This window comes from Mus musculus, chromosome 1 (genome assembly GCF_000001635.26).
Source record: "Mus musculus strain C57BL/6J chromosome 1, GRCm38.p6 C57BL/6J".
NCBI classification, from domain to species: domain Eukaryota; kingdom Metazoa; phylum Chordata; class Mammalia; order Rodentia; family Muridae; genus Mus; species Mus musculus.
In genome coordinates this window covers 187,826,199-187,842,105 of record NC_000067.6, presented here as the reverse complement: position 1 = coordinate 187,842,105, position 15,907 = coordinate 187,826,199, and the positions used below count along the sequence as shown (strand labels likewise).

The window sequence follows — 15,907 nt, the reverse complement described above, 5'->3', positions numbered from 1 at the left end:
CACTGAGCCACCATCCCTCCAGGGCCTGGGCAAGGATTTTTGATAGAAGGAAACCATGCAAATCCCACTGCCATGGATGTACACAGCAACATTCTAGTACATTCTAGAACATTCTAGAACAAACTGAAGTCAGCGCCAGTCCCAGCAAGGCTACTAAAATGGAATGACAGGAGAATGACATTGTCCAACCTAGAGAAGCCAGGCTATGAGGCTCTCTAGATGACCTAGAGAGACGGTTAGCTTTCAGCAGGAGCTGGGAACACGATGATCGTTCCCAGTGGTGAGAGTGGCTGGAAGGGGGCAGGCCTTGAGCCAGGGAAACAAAGCAAAGGCTGAGGAACAGCTCCTCGAGTCACAGGAGGCTGTAACACCTCCGAAACAGACCATGCATCTATCTCTAGACATCTAATCATAAGACATCTAATCGTTCTCACAATCTGTCAGCTGTCAGAGTCCAAGAGGCAGGAATACACGTTTATATTTTTAGGATTTTTTTTTTTAAGAAAGTCACACGTTTGAAATCACTGTCCAAATGAAAACGATGCTAAGAGCAGCAGCCAGTGCTGAGGGACATCAGCCTCCTTCTTCCCTTAAAGCATTCGGAGTGTGAAGACCCTGCTAAGAGAATCGCTGCCCCATAGGCATGCTAACTTCTCAGTGTGTTTCTGAGGTGCTCTGACCAACATAACTGTCATGATCCATCTGCTTAACAGAGTTTCCACACACTGCTTGTAGAAGGGGGGGTCAGTGGTGACCAAAGGGAAGGAGAGAAGCCTGGAAGCTCAGCAGAGCAGCGTGGACAAAATGGTGAGCTCCATACCCGCTCATGCCCAATGAGTCTCAGTTTCCTGTTTCAACAAAAGGTCCCCGTAGTCCGAGGCTCCATCCAAGGCAAGTTAATGGGCTGCTGGCTGCCAGTCCACCCCGCCCCCCCAGGAGCATCATGCACATAGAGGGGCACAGTCAGTTCCAGGTAGTTACTGTGAAGAATATCAGTGGAAATAAGGATCAATGGCTGACACTACTACAGAATAGTAATTTCTTAATTCTTATTCAAATCTGGCAGGCAAGCTAATATAACTCGATCTGAATTGGCCATGTGATCCCGATGGCATCCCGCTAATGGGCTGTTCACTTAATTTATGTAATTTTTAAAAATTAAATAGCCATATTTTAAATCCCCTCCATAGTCCTTTAGAAGGAAAGTACGCATTTAAAAGTTACAATGTCTTTATAAATCTCCGTGATCCAAGTTCTTGCCTTGTTGACTACATTGCCCTAAAATTTTACTTTCTTGTGAGAAAAATATTCCAGAGTATCATCAGCAAATCGTCTAAAGCTCTGCTGAGGGAAACTAGGATTGTCAATTTGGGTTAGGACAGAAATATAAAGCTGTGGCTTAATGGCTATATAGGAAGATTGCAGCCCGCTGCCCTACAGACGCTCATGCCAAAAAGACAGGCAGCGGAGCAAGTGCTACATTCAATAGCCGACAAAGTCTAATTCATTTTTGTACACCCAAACGTTGCACCAGCCATTGGTAACTTTATCTCTACTTAAATATCTACTTCCCTGCCCTGGCCTGAGTATGAAATGGCTTCTGGAAACTTCCCCGAGCTTCTCTGAGATCAGTCTGTGCAACAGTCATAAGGGCATCCCACGCACTACTAATGCCTTTGCTGCTTAGGTCTGCAGAATCCGGACTTGTTGTCTTTGTTTTCTTCAGTCTGGGGCACTCTCATTTGGAACCTTCCTCCAAGAATCAGAATTAAAAATTGGACATTATTCTCCTGGTTGGACATGTTTGAAGATTGACTCTCTGCTCTCTATCCTGATCTCTTTTCTGACTATATGAAAGCTTGTATCTGCTGTTATGGCGTATGAGTCATCCTGTAGCAAGTTAATTGTTTTTATTGATATAAACGATAGCTGTACAGTTGGGCAGTCAAGAAAGAGATTGGCCACAGGCCACAGGTTTTGGTTTTGAGCTGCAGGAAATGGGGTAGAGTCATATAGGTTGTGTTCAGCTGGTCCTTTCCCCTCAAAAAGAAGGAAGATCAACCACTCCATTTGAAAATTCTGCTACAGGCTAGTGAGTCAGCTTAGTTGGTGAAGTGTTTAGCATGAAGGCACAAAGATTTGAGTTTGACCCCCAAATCCCTTTAAAAAGCCAGGTATAGTGAGATGTGATCTGGAGAGGTAGACACAAGAGGCCTAGGGCTCCCTGGCCAGCCAGACTAGCCAAATTAATGGACTCCAGGTCCCATAGTACCAGGGGCCTGGGGACCTGATACATGTCAGCCTCTCCCTTCCCCATTCAGATATGTGTATAAGTATATATAGAAATGACACATTTGCACACACATGTGTACACACAGAGAGAGAGTTACCTACTACAAGTGGGGGGAAGAAGTAAGGACATGGTATGTGGTTCAGAGGAGGATGCTGGGTACAAGAAAGAGAAGAGGTTTATTTATCTAAACACGAGAAGAAAAATCTATGCATCCATTAAATATGTGCCCAATTAATCGTTCATTAAAATACATGGTAACTATAATCTACAGAGCATGTGAACCTATGTTGTACAACGCATGCAAAGGATGTTAATCTATGCAGATACATAGATGCGCACACAGGTACCATTAGGCAGATGCTCAGATGAGCCATCAAGGTTGTCTGGACAAAGGGGACTTGGCAAAAAGGGGCGTGAGGGGCAGGTAGGACAGAGGGCAGCATTAACTTGAGCAGTTTCATCTTCTCCACCTCTAACTTGGATCTCCAAGCTTCTGAGTAAGGCTCTGTGGAGGAAACTCCCCTCCCCAGCCACTCTTCTCCTCACTTGGACTTCCCACTATGCCCTAGGCCCTTCCCACGGGCCCTTTCTCTCATCCATTGCTGTCCCAATGCCATTTCTCTCCACCCATTTACCCTTACTGTGTCCTTAAAGGCAAGCCTATGTTCTGTTCCTAAATAAATGCCTTCCTAGAGAGTCTGTCTCGCTGTCTGTGGCCTGATTCTGGTTCCTTGACCTCTGCCTCATCAATAAGCCAGCATTATAGATTTCTGAATATATTTATTAGTTCATAATTATTTTGAATTCCCAGTACGCCCAGGATGGCTAACCTCTGTGTGAATGGCCAGCCAGCTACGCATAACATGAATCCTTCTCCTTCCTCCATATCAACCAACCTGACGTTTATCTACTACATCTTGAGACTGGTTTTTACATTCTTCATGAAGTCACGAGTAGCCCCATTGTTTTTTTTTTTCAGATTTGAAAACTGAGGACCTAGATACAAGTGTCACCTGCAGTGCCTGACATCACTGAGTTAGAAAGTACAGATTCAAACTCAGCTCCAGACCATCCCAAAATCTAGGCTTTGCATGGGCCACCTGGACCCGTGACATCAGCAGTACCCTGCATGGCAGCAGCAGTACCCTGCATGGCAGCAGCAGTACCCTGCATGGCAGCAGCAGTACCCTGCATGGCAGCAGCAGTAGCCTGCAGGTCTTTTCAGCTACATGCCAGTTTAGAAAAAGTAAATTTTCCTAAAGTAGCCAACTGCCACCTCTCACATTTCTTCCTTCTTAGCTTCCAGGAACTTGTTGAACTAGAAGTGGCAGCACACAAGCCTCATGATCCAAAGATTGCCTATCCTTGTAAATATCTGATTTAGGTCAGGAAAATATGAGTAGATTGACTCGTGATCAATAAACAGGACATTAGTTTTATACAGAGATAATGTCTAAGGTGTGCTTGTTAAGCTCTTGGAATTACTTTACTTAAACTATGATTTTAAGAACAAATTAAGAGCATAGGAACCACAGCTCTTTGGGGAACCCACCCTGCGTTTCCAATTCCAACACAAAACTCGCCTACCCACACACTCTACCCACATGCGCTGTACAGTTGTGCTTCATGCAGAATGTTCTCCACCCCTTTCTTATGATCGCCTAGATTTCCCTCTTCAAATAAGCCACAAGGGACTCTTCCCTGCTGAACTCTCTCAAAAAAGACACACCTACCTTCATTCACATCTCGCCACAGACGTATTATATCAAAACATGATACGGTTCCATCAGAGCCGTAGCAAGTAAAGTTTTGCACATTACAAAGTGGTTGTGGTATCTATTTAATACTTTTTAAAAACAGAATAAAGTAGTCACTGTGAGGCATCTGGTCGACTTCACGAGTATCATCATCATGGTGGCTTCTCTGTCTGACTGGTTAAAGAAGACAACCCAATTTGTAATTGATTTTTTTTTAACACTAAACAACTAATTTTGTCTCCCCAAAAAAGCTCTAGGCTTTATTAACTGGGTGATCACAGTTTGCTGGGGTCCTTTCATCAGATTAGTCTGCAACAATGCAATTCTCCCTGATTTTACTTCCATTTCAAGAAGGGCTTTCCACACTTCCTCTTACCGAGAAAGGCGGCCACTCTCCTCTAATTTAGGGGCTTTTTCTCGTGGCAACAATTTATTATTACAGCTACTTAAATTTCTAATCCAATTCTGGGCATCCTTTATTTCCGATTTCCTAACACTTCATAAGAAACGTATTATCTCCACACTCATAGCAGCTGCTTGCTCTTAAAAACCTCGAACAGTTTGCTCTTCTCCAGGAAGACAAGTTTCAATAGGGATAATCCACTAAATTCAGAGACTTTTTGGCTTATTTCTTGGTGATATTTATTCATGGTCTTCATATTTATACAACATAATAAGTCTCAGTGTGTTGATGACAGTATTAAGGTCTACTTTTTGAAAGTACTTTTCCTTCAGGAAGCCTGGCAAAATGAATTCACTGTATTTCTACTGTTCTGTATTTTGCTCTCAGGACTGTGGGATGCACACAGACACTCATGAATGCCCACATAAAAACCTCAGCTCTGCAGAACCAAAGAAATATTCTGCAGTTAGTTCCTAGCGCCCAACTTAACATCTGCCCCTCGGAGGAACAACAAGAGGGTGGCAAATGAGGGTGTGAATAGAGAGCCAGAAATAGAGCTCCGGAGATCAATAGAGGAGCTGAAGGAGCGGGCACATTCTCCAGGGCCCAGCTCACTGTGTTTCTAAGTGGATCAGAGATATGATCCTCAGCCACTGTGAATGGAAAGGAAACTGGATTCCATCAGAGGGAGACGGCAGCGCTAATGCAGTGAGGTCATGCTGCAGAGAATAGAAGAGGAATGAAAAGCCACCCGAGGGATCCTAAAATAATCTCTCCCTAGCACTCCCCTCCAAGGAAGAACAACAAAAGGCCAGAGAGAGAGAATTTAAGTTTCAAAACTGACCACTTAACTTTTCCCCTGCTACCTAGGGAAGTTACACCCTGAGCAGCCATAGCTTCATCTCAGCGGGTTTCTCTAGGAATGTAATAAGCGAATTGCTGACAGCTTTGTAGTTTGGAGGGAGGGGAGTCAAAATGCTGACTCTCTACACTGACAGACATCCAACGGAGGTGGCCCTGACACAGGGCTCCCACCGACTGCTTCTGAGAAGGCTGATGAAGCACCAGTTTCAAGCCCAAGGTTCTGGGCAATGGTCTTTGCAGAGGGCTTTTGCACGTGCTAGGCACACTACAGTAGCTTTCCTCTGCAGAGAGCAACTCAGCAGTCTGTCAATCAAAGGTCCTGAGGCTGACAGATCATGGACACCCACGACTGACCTTGCCAGGCCATAAGGACAAGACAGATATAAAGTGGCTGACAGTAAAAATCTCCAATGAAATAAAGTCAAACAAACTATTTCCAAAAGGAATTTCTCTATTGTGGCTACCTGTGCTGACCTATGGTGCAATATCCTCTGCTGTACATCTAAATTACCAGATAGCAATGGAAATGGTGTCAGGAATCAATAGGCAGTACTGGTGACTTCAGTTTTAGACAGTTCCATAAAGCAGGTATTCAATGCTTTCAATGCTTTAGACTGTGTTAGGGCAACCCATTCATCCATTGGCCTTGCTTCCCCGATACATCAATTCCTAATAAAGCAGGAGGAAGGCCCCTGTGAATTCAAGTAAGATTATGCAAAGCGAATAGTTATTTTATTGTGGATAGAAAGTAAAAGGGAAATAGAAGTGTTATTTATCATTTGACAACACTCAAGTCTGATGTGGAGACAGCCTCGTAGGCCAATTGTGGAAAGTCGCTTTTATCACTGTGTTAAAAACTGATGGTACAGGAAATAGTTGATAGTTTGGGGAATTCTTAAGTTACATGATCTTCACCTTGTGAAAATTATCTATCTGCTAATAAGCCTAAAAACCTTCCACTAAAATCCAGCCAGAAGCTACATAGGGATTGGGGGTGTATAAGCAACCAAATACAAGTACGGTTTTCTTCTTAAGAACCAAGTGATCTTCAAGGGGAGTCTTCTAGGTAGCTGGACAATTACTGCATAATTAGTTATATGACCCCTATATCTTCTCTTGTTGGGCTTGAAATAAAACCCAGTACAGCAGGTGCTTTCTGGGAAATCCCACTGTAAAGGAGAATATATTCATTCACTGCCTGACTCTGAAAGTGTCTTTCATTGCCCAATCAGACATATGGAAGGGTCAAACTGGAACAGACAGCCTGTGGTCTGGAACTCAACTTGTAGATGTCTTATCTTGACTACATAAACATGAACAAAATGTCTCAGTTTCTTTTTCTATTGCTATGATAAAAAACAACTTAAGGGAGGAAGAGTTTATTTTCACTCACAATTGTGGGTTACGGTCCACCATGGTGAAGAAGTCAACGCAGCAGCAGTTTGAAGAAGCCACTTCTGTAACCACAAGAGAATAACAACTGCATACATGCTGGTGCTTAGCTAGATTTCTCCACTCTTGTACACTCCAGAATCCCCTGCCTAGGGAATGGTTCTACCCACAGTGGGTACATGTCTAGGGAATGGTGCCACCCATAGTGGGTATACTTCAGCATTCCCTGTCTAGGGAATGGTGCCACTCACAGTGGGTGGGTCTTCTCATTTCAATATAATCAAGATGATTCCTCCACAGACATGTCCAGATGCTGATATTTGAGTTAAATATAGATTTTGTTAAGTTGAAGATAACACTAACCATCAACCAAGTACTGAAAATTAATATGCATCCATGCACACAATATAAACAAACACACAAAACTGTGTGTGTCTTTCTCATGACTTCCTTTACAAATCTGTGTCCTTGTACACAAAACGTCCAGTTACTCCTACTTTCTACCCTTAAACCTTAGAGTTGTAACTTTCTAGGAAAAAAGAAACAATAAAGGATGATTACACAGTCTTATTTGGGCAAAAGCGAACATATGGGTATCAAGGCCAAAAATATGGATTTCAAGATAAAGCATATGGATGCCCATATGGAAAAAAGGTTTCCTGGCCGGGAACTCTGCTGTTGCATTTTTTATGCCTATGTGAATGGTACAGTTCTTCCCTTCTGCCTAACAAGGCTGTCTGCAGACAGATTATAATGTTATAAATTCACATGCAAATTTTACAAAATGCTCCACTGGTATCTTTATTAGATTTTTTTTATTCTCTTAATCCTTTCATCACTTAAAAGCTCAACAAGTAAATAGATTTTTAGCAAAACGGCGCGGCTTATTCCAATCAATCCTATGGCTGATCTCTCCATTATGCTCAGCTAATAAATTATAGTTTTTTCAGAATCTCAGAAAGAAAATTTCTCCTGACATGCATTTGCATGTACAGAGTATGTGTTATCCTGTAGAGATCTACTATGATCATGGGTGAGACTCCCTACTTTGGTCTAGGCTGGCACATCCTTCATGGCTTTACTGTGACCATGTGTGACCCTGCTTTGGTCTAGACTGGCACATCTTGCATGACTCAACTGTGACCATGAGATGTCCGCTTTGGTCTAGCCCCCAGCCACTTCCTTATCTTCATCACTTTCCATTCAGGAGCAGAAAGACACATGAGGACAGCCACACATGAGCTAATTGGAGACAAATTCTCAGTAAATTTCCATCTTAATCTCTTTTTTAAAGAGCACATACACACACACACACACACACACACACACACACACACACACACACACACATATAGTAGCTCTCTTCAAACACACCAGAAGAGGGCATCGAATCCCATTAGAGATGGTTGTGAGCCACCATGTGGTTGCTGGGAATTGAATGCAGGACTTCTGGAAAAGCAGTCAGTGCTTTTAACTGCTGAGCCATCTCTTCAACTCCCCACCCCCTCCCCCCCACACGCATCTTAATCTCTTCTTGTTTGTTTATAAAGACCATTATTCTTTAGGGGGCATAAGAAAAAGATGTTAAAAGAAATAAAGAGATGTTAAAGGTATAAGAGGTGCCCTTCGTTTTGAACCTACTTTTAAATCAGTGGACTCTTCATAATAAGGTATTTTATTTGGAGTTTTCATGTAATTTATGAACCCGAAAATATTTAGCAGTTTCTTCTGGCACTCAAAAAACCTCAAGTGTAATTTAAACCCTGTCCTCCCAAAATGATATCTTACAGTAAATTTCATGATCAGTGTGGGCACAAAGCAGGCAGCCTCTTGACTGGAGCTGCATCTGGCAAAGGTGAAGGGTCATACTTTCTGATTATCAGACCCCCAAACCTTCTATTTTTATGAGGAACATCCCCTTCTGTCCTAAGAGGCAGCACACATTACCTCCATCAGAAGCAGAAAACATACTTACCAGAGAGCTTCTTCTTGGAGATTAGCTATGGTACTTAAAGTTCTGATAATAGTTCTCCTTTTCTCAGCTACAACAGACATTGAAGGGTGGGGTGGAGTCAGAGGACCTCGGGTTGCACAAAGCAAGCCTCTTGCATTCTTCCTGAACCAAATTACATCAGTGGGATAGGAGACCATGGAGAGAGACTGAATCTAGTCAAGGCAGAGCAATCTCACGATGATCTATAGCAAGAAACTCAGCCCTTTCTCCATCCTTCATCCATGCTTGGCCATTAGAGACCGCACATTGCAGCCAGCACTTCTGAATGAAGTAATTCTGCCTCATTACCACCCACCCTGCCACGCCCACCTCTGGAACCACAAACAAAGCCTGGCTCCTCCCTGCCCTGGTTCTGCTGTTTTCTCAGATGGCCAGAGTCACCACCTTTTAGGCTGATCTTCTCAAAGATCAACCATTAACTATATTCAGTTCCTGCACACAAGAATAAAGTTCAAATTCCTTAGCTATACAGCTAACTTGACTCAAAGTCTGGTGCTCAGATGAATCTGCAAACACATTTTTTTTTCTATCATTTCCTAACAGATGCATCTAGCTCCCGAGTTTGGGTTCTTGCTATCTAAAATGTTTCCTGGTAGTTTCTTCTTTCAGTTCCACACACTAGCAAACCATTTGCCAGGACAAACCATAGTGTAAATAGAGGATTGGACAACTAAATGCACCTCTTGAAGTTAGAGAACTTGCTGTGTACACCTCAGATCTGAGCCCTCTCTCAATGATCAGCAATAATTACATTCACTACAGATCAGATTAAAATCAAAATTAAGACATTGAGGCCAGTTTGAGAGGTCATCACATAAAGGTCCTTGCCACCAAGATGACCTGAGTTCCAAATTCAGAACCCAGCTAATAGAAGAAGTAAATGGATAGTCATGAGTTGTTCTGTGACTTCCACATGACCACTGTGGCACAGAAATGTACACAAACACATACACACTCGAACACACTGAGGATGGTGGTGGTGGGGGGGGTGATAGCTTGTCAACAATTCAAGAGAGTATCTAATATACTATTAGGCTCCTTTGAGTAACTGCAAGTAAGTATGAATCTCGAAGGTGACAATAAAATTAAAGACAGAATAAGGGGGGGGAGGCATAGCGTCATGTTTTAGATGCTTCTCCATTCATTCAGTGAGGGATTTAATGTCCTAGGCACAGTTCATGCACTGGCCTTCAGTGGAAGGCCAAAGGAGCACAATGGACTTTATGGTCTTACAGAAGTAAGATTTCAACACAGAGGTAAGAGAAGTATTCTAAAAGGCCTGTTAGAAAACATTATAAGGCCAGAACGTATCCTGGAAAGATAAGGAAGCGTAACTACCCCTGTCTATGATTACCTCTAAAAGATGAGTTTGAAGGAAGAGCCCACCTTGATTAGCTCAGAGACATAGTGTACCATACTGCAAAAAAAATAAAATAAAATAAAAATGAATTTCATATTGTTCTCTCAGGCAGCATGATGTTTGATCCGATTAAAAGAGACTCTATGCTTTTGAACTGACTCAAAGCCATGGGTCATTAGACTGAGTTGGAAAAGCCTTTCCCAAAATGCACACTGGCCTCAGGTTCTACCCATACTGCCCTGAGACAGAAGTGAGTGATTTTCATTATGTTTCTACTGTGGGTGTTTCCCAACGCTAATCCCAGTTTGCCACATTGAGTATTCTGCTCCGACAATAACCTACATTCTGCTTGACTGTGGATCACCCCCCCATCCCCACCCCCGCACAAAAGCTCTAACTTGGGTGAAATCAGCAAACTGCAACCTGGCAGGAAATTCCATTTCACAGACTCAGGAACCAAAAGGTACACAGCCTTCAAAAAGAGATGCCTTGACGCCAATGCTCACTTTCTCTATTAAAGGTCTTTGGTCATAACTCCCTGAGTCAGGCCATTTGTCCTGTAAATATTCTGTAAGAGCCTGAAATCAACTAGACAAATGCAAAACGAAGCAAGCTAGCCAGTTCTTATGGTAACCTGGGCAAGTCATCTGTATTTACCCAGCCCCTCCATCAAGTGCCTGGGTGTGGGGCTGTGTTTATCTCTCTTGGGTACCACGGCAAGTCCATCTTCTCTCCTTCCTACCTTAACATTTTTTAGGAAGAAGGAAAAAGAAGAAGCTGGGGATTAGGAAAGCAGGTGGGGGAGGGAGGAAAAAAAAGAGAGCAATTACTTTCCAAGCCAGCGCATGTTCACCAGAGAACGCGGTCAAGTGGTCAGGAACAGCGCGGATGTTAATTAGCAAAGAAATGAGGAATGAACCAGCATTAGCCCTGAGACTAATCAATGGGAAAATCACTCCACACAGCCGCTTAATGAAGTAGTATACAGCTATTTATTTTTAGTCTGTTTTATCCACCACAATTCTCCACCAGCTGAAGTCCTCATGAATTAAAAAAAAAAAGTAAGTGTGTGTGTGTGTGTGTGTGTGTGTGTGTGTGTGTGTGTGTGTGTGTGTACATCTTTCCAAAGCCTGGTACAGCTATGTTCTCTACACTTGTTTTAACCCCCCTATACTCATATCTTTCAATGGCTAGGATATATCACATAAATTAGGCTGATGTGAACACCCATCCCATACAGAAAATATGTTCCATAAATTATCTTTAGGCAGATATTCATTCTAGTTGTATTTCATAAAATAGTTCCTCTTTCCCTGGAGAGGCAAACCCGATCTGATTTTTCTGAGAGTAGAGTGTCAAATCAAGGCTGCTGGTAGCAAATAAAGCCCTTTACTCAATTTCTTTCTAGCCAGGGGAAGTATTTGGAAAGCTTTTGGGCTTATTTCTTACTTTAAAAATATGACTACCATCTACCTAAGCACAAGCTTGTCGGGCCTGTTAAGACCTACTGGTGTCTGGGTTTCATTTGTTTGTTTTTTTTTTTAGGGAGCACACCAGACATATAGACAGAGTGGTAGATAATTTTGTCATTTTCTAAGAACACGGACACACACTGTAGTTTGAACAGAGGAAGGCTTTCTCTAGGAATATCTCCTTTAGTTGTGAGACAAATTTCCTTAGAAGGACGGGATGTTTGACCTCAGCGAGTTCTGGTAAGCTGAAGGGACTTCTCAATGAACAAATCTCACTCCTCAGGCGGGAAGGAAGCTTAGAGTAGCGGACTCCATCCAGTGATAGCGCGGTTCCTGAATTAGTCGGTGTATGCACTCTAGCAAGTAGCAATGCCCTCCACCATCAGACAGAAAAATGAGTGTTTATAAAGCATGTCCAGGTGGAAGTCAGAGCTTCACTCTGGACAGCACCAGACAGAGTAGGCTTCCCTGCTTGCTTTTAACTAGGGACTCAACATACCACTTCAAATAGGAAGCCTCAAGTCTTCCCAGGCTTTTGCGGAATCTAAGTTCAAGCCCTGATTTCATGTAGCCTTTACCATGGGGAATAAGGTGCAAGTCCTGGATTTCTGTCACCCTGTCAAGACCGCGGAAACATGTGTGTGACGTACACACATTCCCTCCCAAAGGTGGTCCATGCAAATGCTTACTCACACCTATAAAATCTCAAGCTAACATCTCATCAGAGTAATGTGTGTGGTCACTGTTATTGAGGAAGAAAAGGGAGTCCGGCATGCCATTGGACAGTGTCTTGTCATGGACGGAGGGCACTTGGGGTTGTGGTAATGTTTCCAGAATGCTCTATACATCCTTAGAACACAAAAACACAGCAGGAAAAACAAACACATGAAAACCTCTGCTAAACACAAACCTGGGAAAGAACAACTCCCAGGTAATTCCCTTTATAGGTTGATCTGATAGCTCCGGCAGCAGAAACAAAGCACCAAGCGCTGGGACGCCAACAGCTGGTTGGGAAATTGCACAGATTGCTAGAGGAAGCTGCAGACTAGAGATAGGTAATGAAAAGGTTAGAAATGACAGTTTAAAAAAGACAAATTACTCCAAAGACCATATTCTTTAAAGCACTGAAGCAAAACATGTTTATTCGATTTGTTTGTGTGCCTATTACGACAATGCTACTTTGGGATTCTAGGAACCCAGTCTGTCAATTTTTCAGTTTCTGCACATTCATGGTTGCTTAGAGCTGTTTAATGCAAACACACTTCCAATAAGAGATTTCATGCCCCTAAATTACACCCAGTTAAAAGCGAATGAAAATGTAAGGTAAATAACTATAATCAGCCGTATTATCTTTCTCTTGGCACCTCTCACTTTGCAGGCATATTTAAAGACATCTCTGGGGTCCTATCCTTTTTAACAAGCAGTAGCGTATTTCCTGGAATATTACTTAAGATGCTGTGCACCGAACATTACACAGGTTAAAATGTTACCTAGAGACCTAGAAAGCAGTGCATCTGTTGCAGAGAAATTTCCCCCCCCCCCCCACATTTTGGAATGTCTGAGAAGATAAAAGAGTATTTGCTGTGGAGGGGGATGAAAAGAGATGAGAGGACTTTAAGTTCATCTTTTATGTTGAAGTTCATTGATCAGCTGCTGTGAAAAGGAAAAAAAGTCTGAAGTAACTCTGGAAGAAATGGGGGAGGGATGGCAAAAAGGAAGGATTCATCGTGTTTGCTTTACAAAAGTATCTAGGAGTAAACCGTTGACCTGCCCTTGTGAGTTGGGAGCCATTTTGGAGACCACTGACCATTGTTTTTGCCTTAGATAACACTGTTCTAATTGATAGCTCTCAAGGCATTAGGTATGTCTTATGATCGGTTTACAATGCAGAGTCCTGGGGCACCCTGAGAGATTTGGATTTAAAGATAAAGGAATTAAAAGCCAGGAAGGCAGCTTAGCCAAACCTAACTCTTTTAAGTTTGATCCCAGGACCCACATGGTAGAAGGAGAGACCTGCGTGATGTCCTCTGACCTACACACACAAAAAATACATGTAATAAAAATATTTTATTTTTAAAAAAATCAAGGAATCTGCATTTTAACTCAAGCTGCCAATAGGTCTGTTGGCTGCAGTTTGGGGAAAGGTGTCGTAGTGTTGGGAGCATACTGATTTGAAACAAAACAACAGATGTCTTTTATAGGGACTTTAGCCCTCCACACAGCCTTCCCTAAGCACACTGTGACAATCAATCCTGTAGGAGCAGGGTTAGCAAGGGAGCAGAGTAAAGAAAGCTAGGAATCAGTGAATGGTTCGAATACGTGAAAAAGCTTTGTTTGCCGGCGTCCTCCCTCATTGTCATCTGAGAGTCCAGTTGCTCCCACTCCATTTCTGGAAACCTGGCAATCATTTCTTTTTGTGGGGTGTATAATTTCTGAAGAACCCAGTCATTTTAAAATGTGAGATATCACCTCTCTAGTGACAGAGAAGCCACCGAGAGGAAACCTGGCAGCTGAGGAGAGAGAGCTGAGTCCAAGAAAAATCCCAGCCTGTCACCTTGTAGCAGCTCAGCCTTGAGTAGAGCCTTCCTAGACTCTGGGCACATAGTAGGTATTTCTCAAGGCCTTCCTAGACTCCAGGCACACAGTAGGTATTCCTTGCCTGCACGATGGATTTGCCTTCTAATTAAAACCAGACTTCAGTGTAAAATATGCAAATCGGCCACTTCCCAAGGCACAATGCTGTGACAATGCTGTGACAGAGCTGGAACTTCAGCACAGATCCTGGCGGGTGAGAAGGGGGTAGCAACAGGAAAGCAAAACAATCTCTCCAGTAAGCCAAACGTAGAGGATCTATTTATGGCATCAGTTTCCTGATACAACTCATAAAAATTGGTGGTCACTTTAAGCTACTTGTGTGTATATTGGTATGTGTGCAAGTCCGTGTGTGTACAGAGTGCACATATATGTGTGTAGAAGCCAATGTGCAACCTCAGGTGTCACTATGCAGAATAGTATCTACCTTTGTTTTTGGAGACAGGGTCTCTTACTGGCCTGGAGGTCCCTGCTGGCCTGGGAACCCACGGAATCCAGCTGCCTCTGCCTCCCACCAGTGAGATTCTAGGTGCCCATCACCACAACTGGCTTTCTGACGTGAGGTCTGAAGAATCAAATTCAGGTCTGGGTTATCCCATAAATGAGCACGTGTGGCCCTCGGTGGCCAGTAGACACAGAAGAGACATCTCGAATAGCAAGCCAGTGGTCTTCAGCTCTGAATTCCTGAGATTTTACCCAAAACAACCAATATCCTCGGCCACTCAGGTTTGCCTTGATATGCTTACTACTCGAGAAGGGCAGGAGAAGACTTGGCCCAGTCACATTGATGTTCATGACCATCAGTAGCTTGAGCACAAACAAAGGATTGAGCAGATGACCTCTGACCTCAAGGTGTGAATGTTCAACCGCTTGCTTGTGTGAGAGGCTCGGTCTGCTCTGGGGAAAAGCACTTTGACCTAGTATTTAACCTCATCCTAGGTCTAACTCCTATTATCAAACCTTAATGTGACACATAGGCCTCCTATTTTATCACACAGTTCCAAAGTGTATGCACTTTGACACTTTAAGCAGTGGACCAGGGGCAGATTATATAATAAAACTTTAAAGCACAGACTCGGGCACCTTTAGAATCACCAAGGGCTCAGGGATAATCATAATATATTGAATGAGTGTGTTGCTTTAAATTGGACAGTGGACACTTGAGAGAAACCTTGAGGCATGTGACCACGGCCAGTTCCCATGAAGCTCAGATAATGACTATGACAAGAAAGGGTAGAACACCGAGGATGTCCCACTGCCGAGTGAGATAACTATCTGAACTTTTGATGCAAGGGCTGGCAAGATAGCTTGGTAGTAGAATTGCTTGAGGCTAAGCCTCACAATCTGAGTTCAATCCTCAGGACCCATAGGGTAGAAGGAAAGAACTAACTCTTGCAAGTTGTCCTCTTAGACACACAGGCACACAGATACACACAAGTAAATAAATGTGAGTTAAAATAGTCATGTGGAAATCCACATGTCTCACTTACAAGCTCACAGATATTAAGACAGAGGAAACTAATGCCAGCTGATAAACAATCCCAAGTCACTGGGGTTTCCCCCATAAGCCTATAGCTGTGTTCCCAAAGAAGGATGAGAACCGGAAGGACATGTCTAAACTGGAGGAAAGCCAGAGGCTACATCAGTCACATGCATGAATGCAGGATGGGGGTAAGTATGGTCTGAGAGTGGAAGTGAAATTCCTTTTGCTTATAAAGCTCTCCATGCAAGAGTAATTCTGTTCACTTAACAGGAGTGAT

At 43.0% G+C, this 15,907-nt stretch overlaps 1 protein-coding gene across 11 annotated transcripts in view; it reads right to left on the bottom strand.

Annotated features, from left to right (window-relative positions):
• Esrrg (estrogen-related receptor gamma) overlaps positions 1-15,907 on the bottom strand; it is a 606,376-nt gene that overhangs the window by 372,780 nt on the left and 217,689 nt on the right. For 7 of the 11 annotated variants that reach the window (XM_011238916.3, XM_011238917.3, XM_011238920.3 and 4 more), the window contains one exon: positions 6,711-6,774. The exons of the other annotated variants lie outside the window; for them this stretch is intronic. In XM_011238916.3, the coding sequence (XP_011237218.1) occupies positions 6,711-6,733 (23 nt within the window). In that variant the 5' untranslated portion in view covers positions 6,734-6,774. The remainder of the gene's footprint in view (positions 1-6,710; positions 6,775-15,907) is intronic. 11 annotated transcript variants of the gene reach the window in all.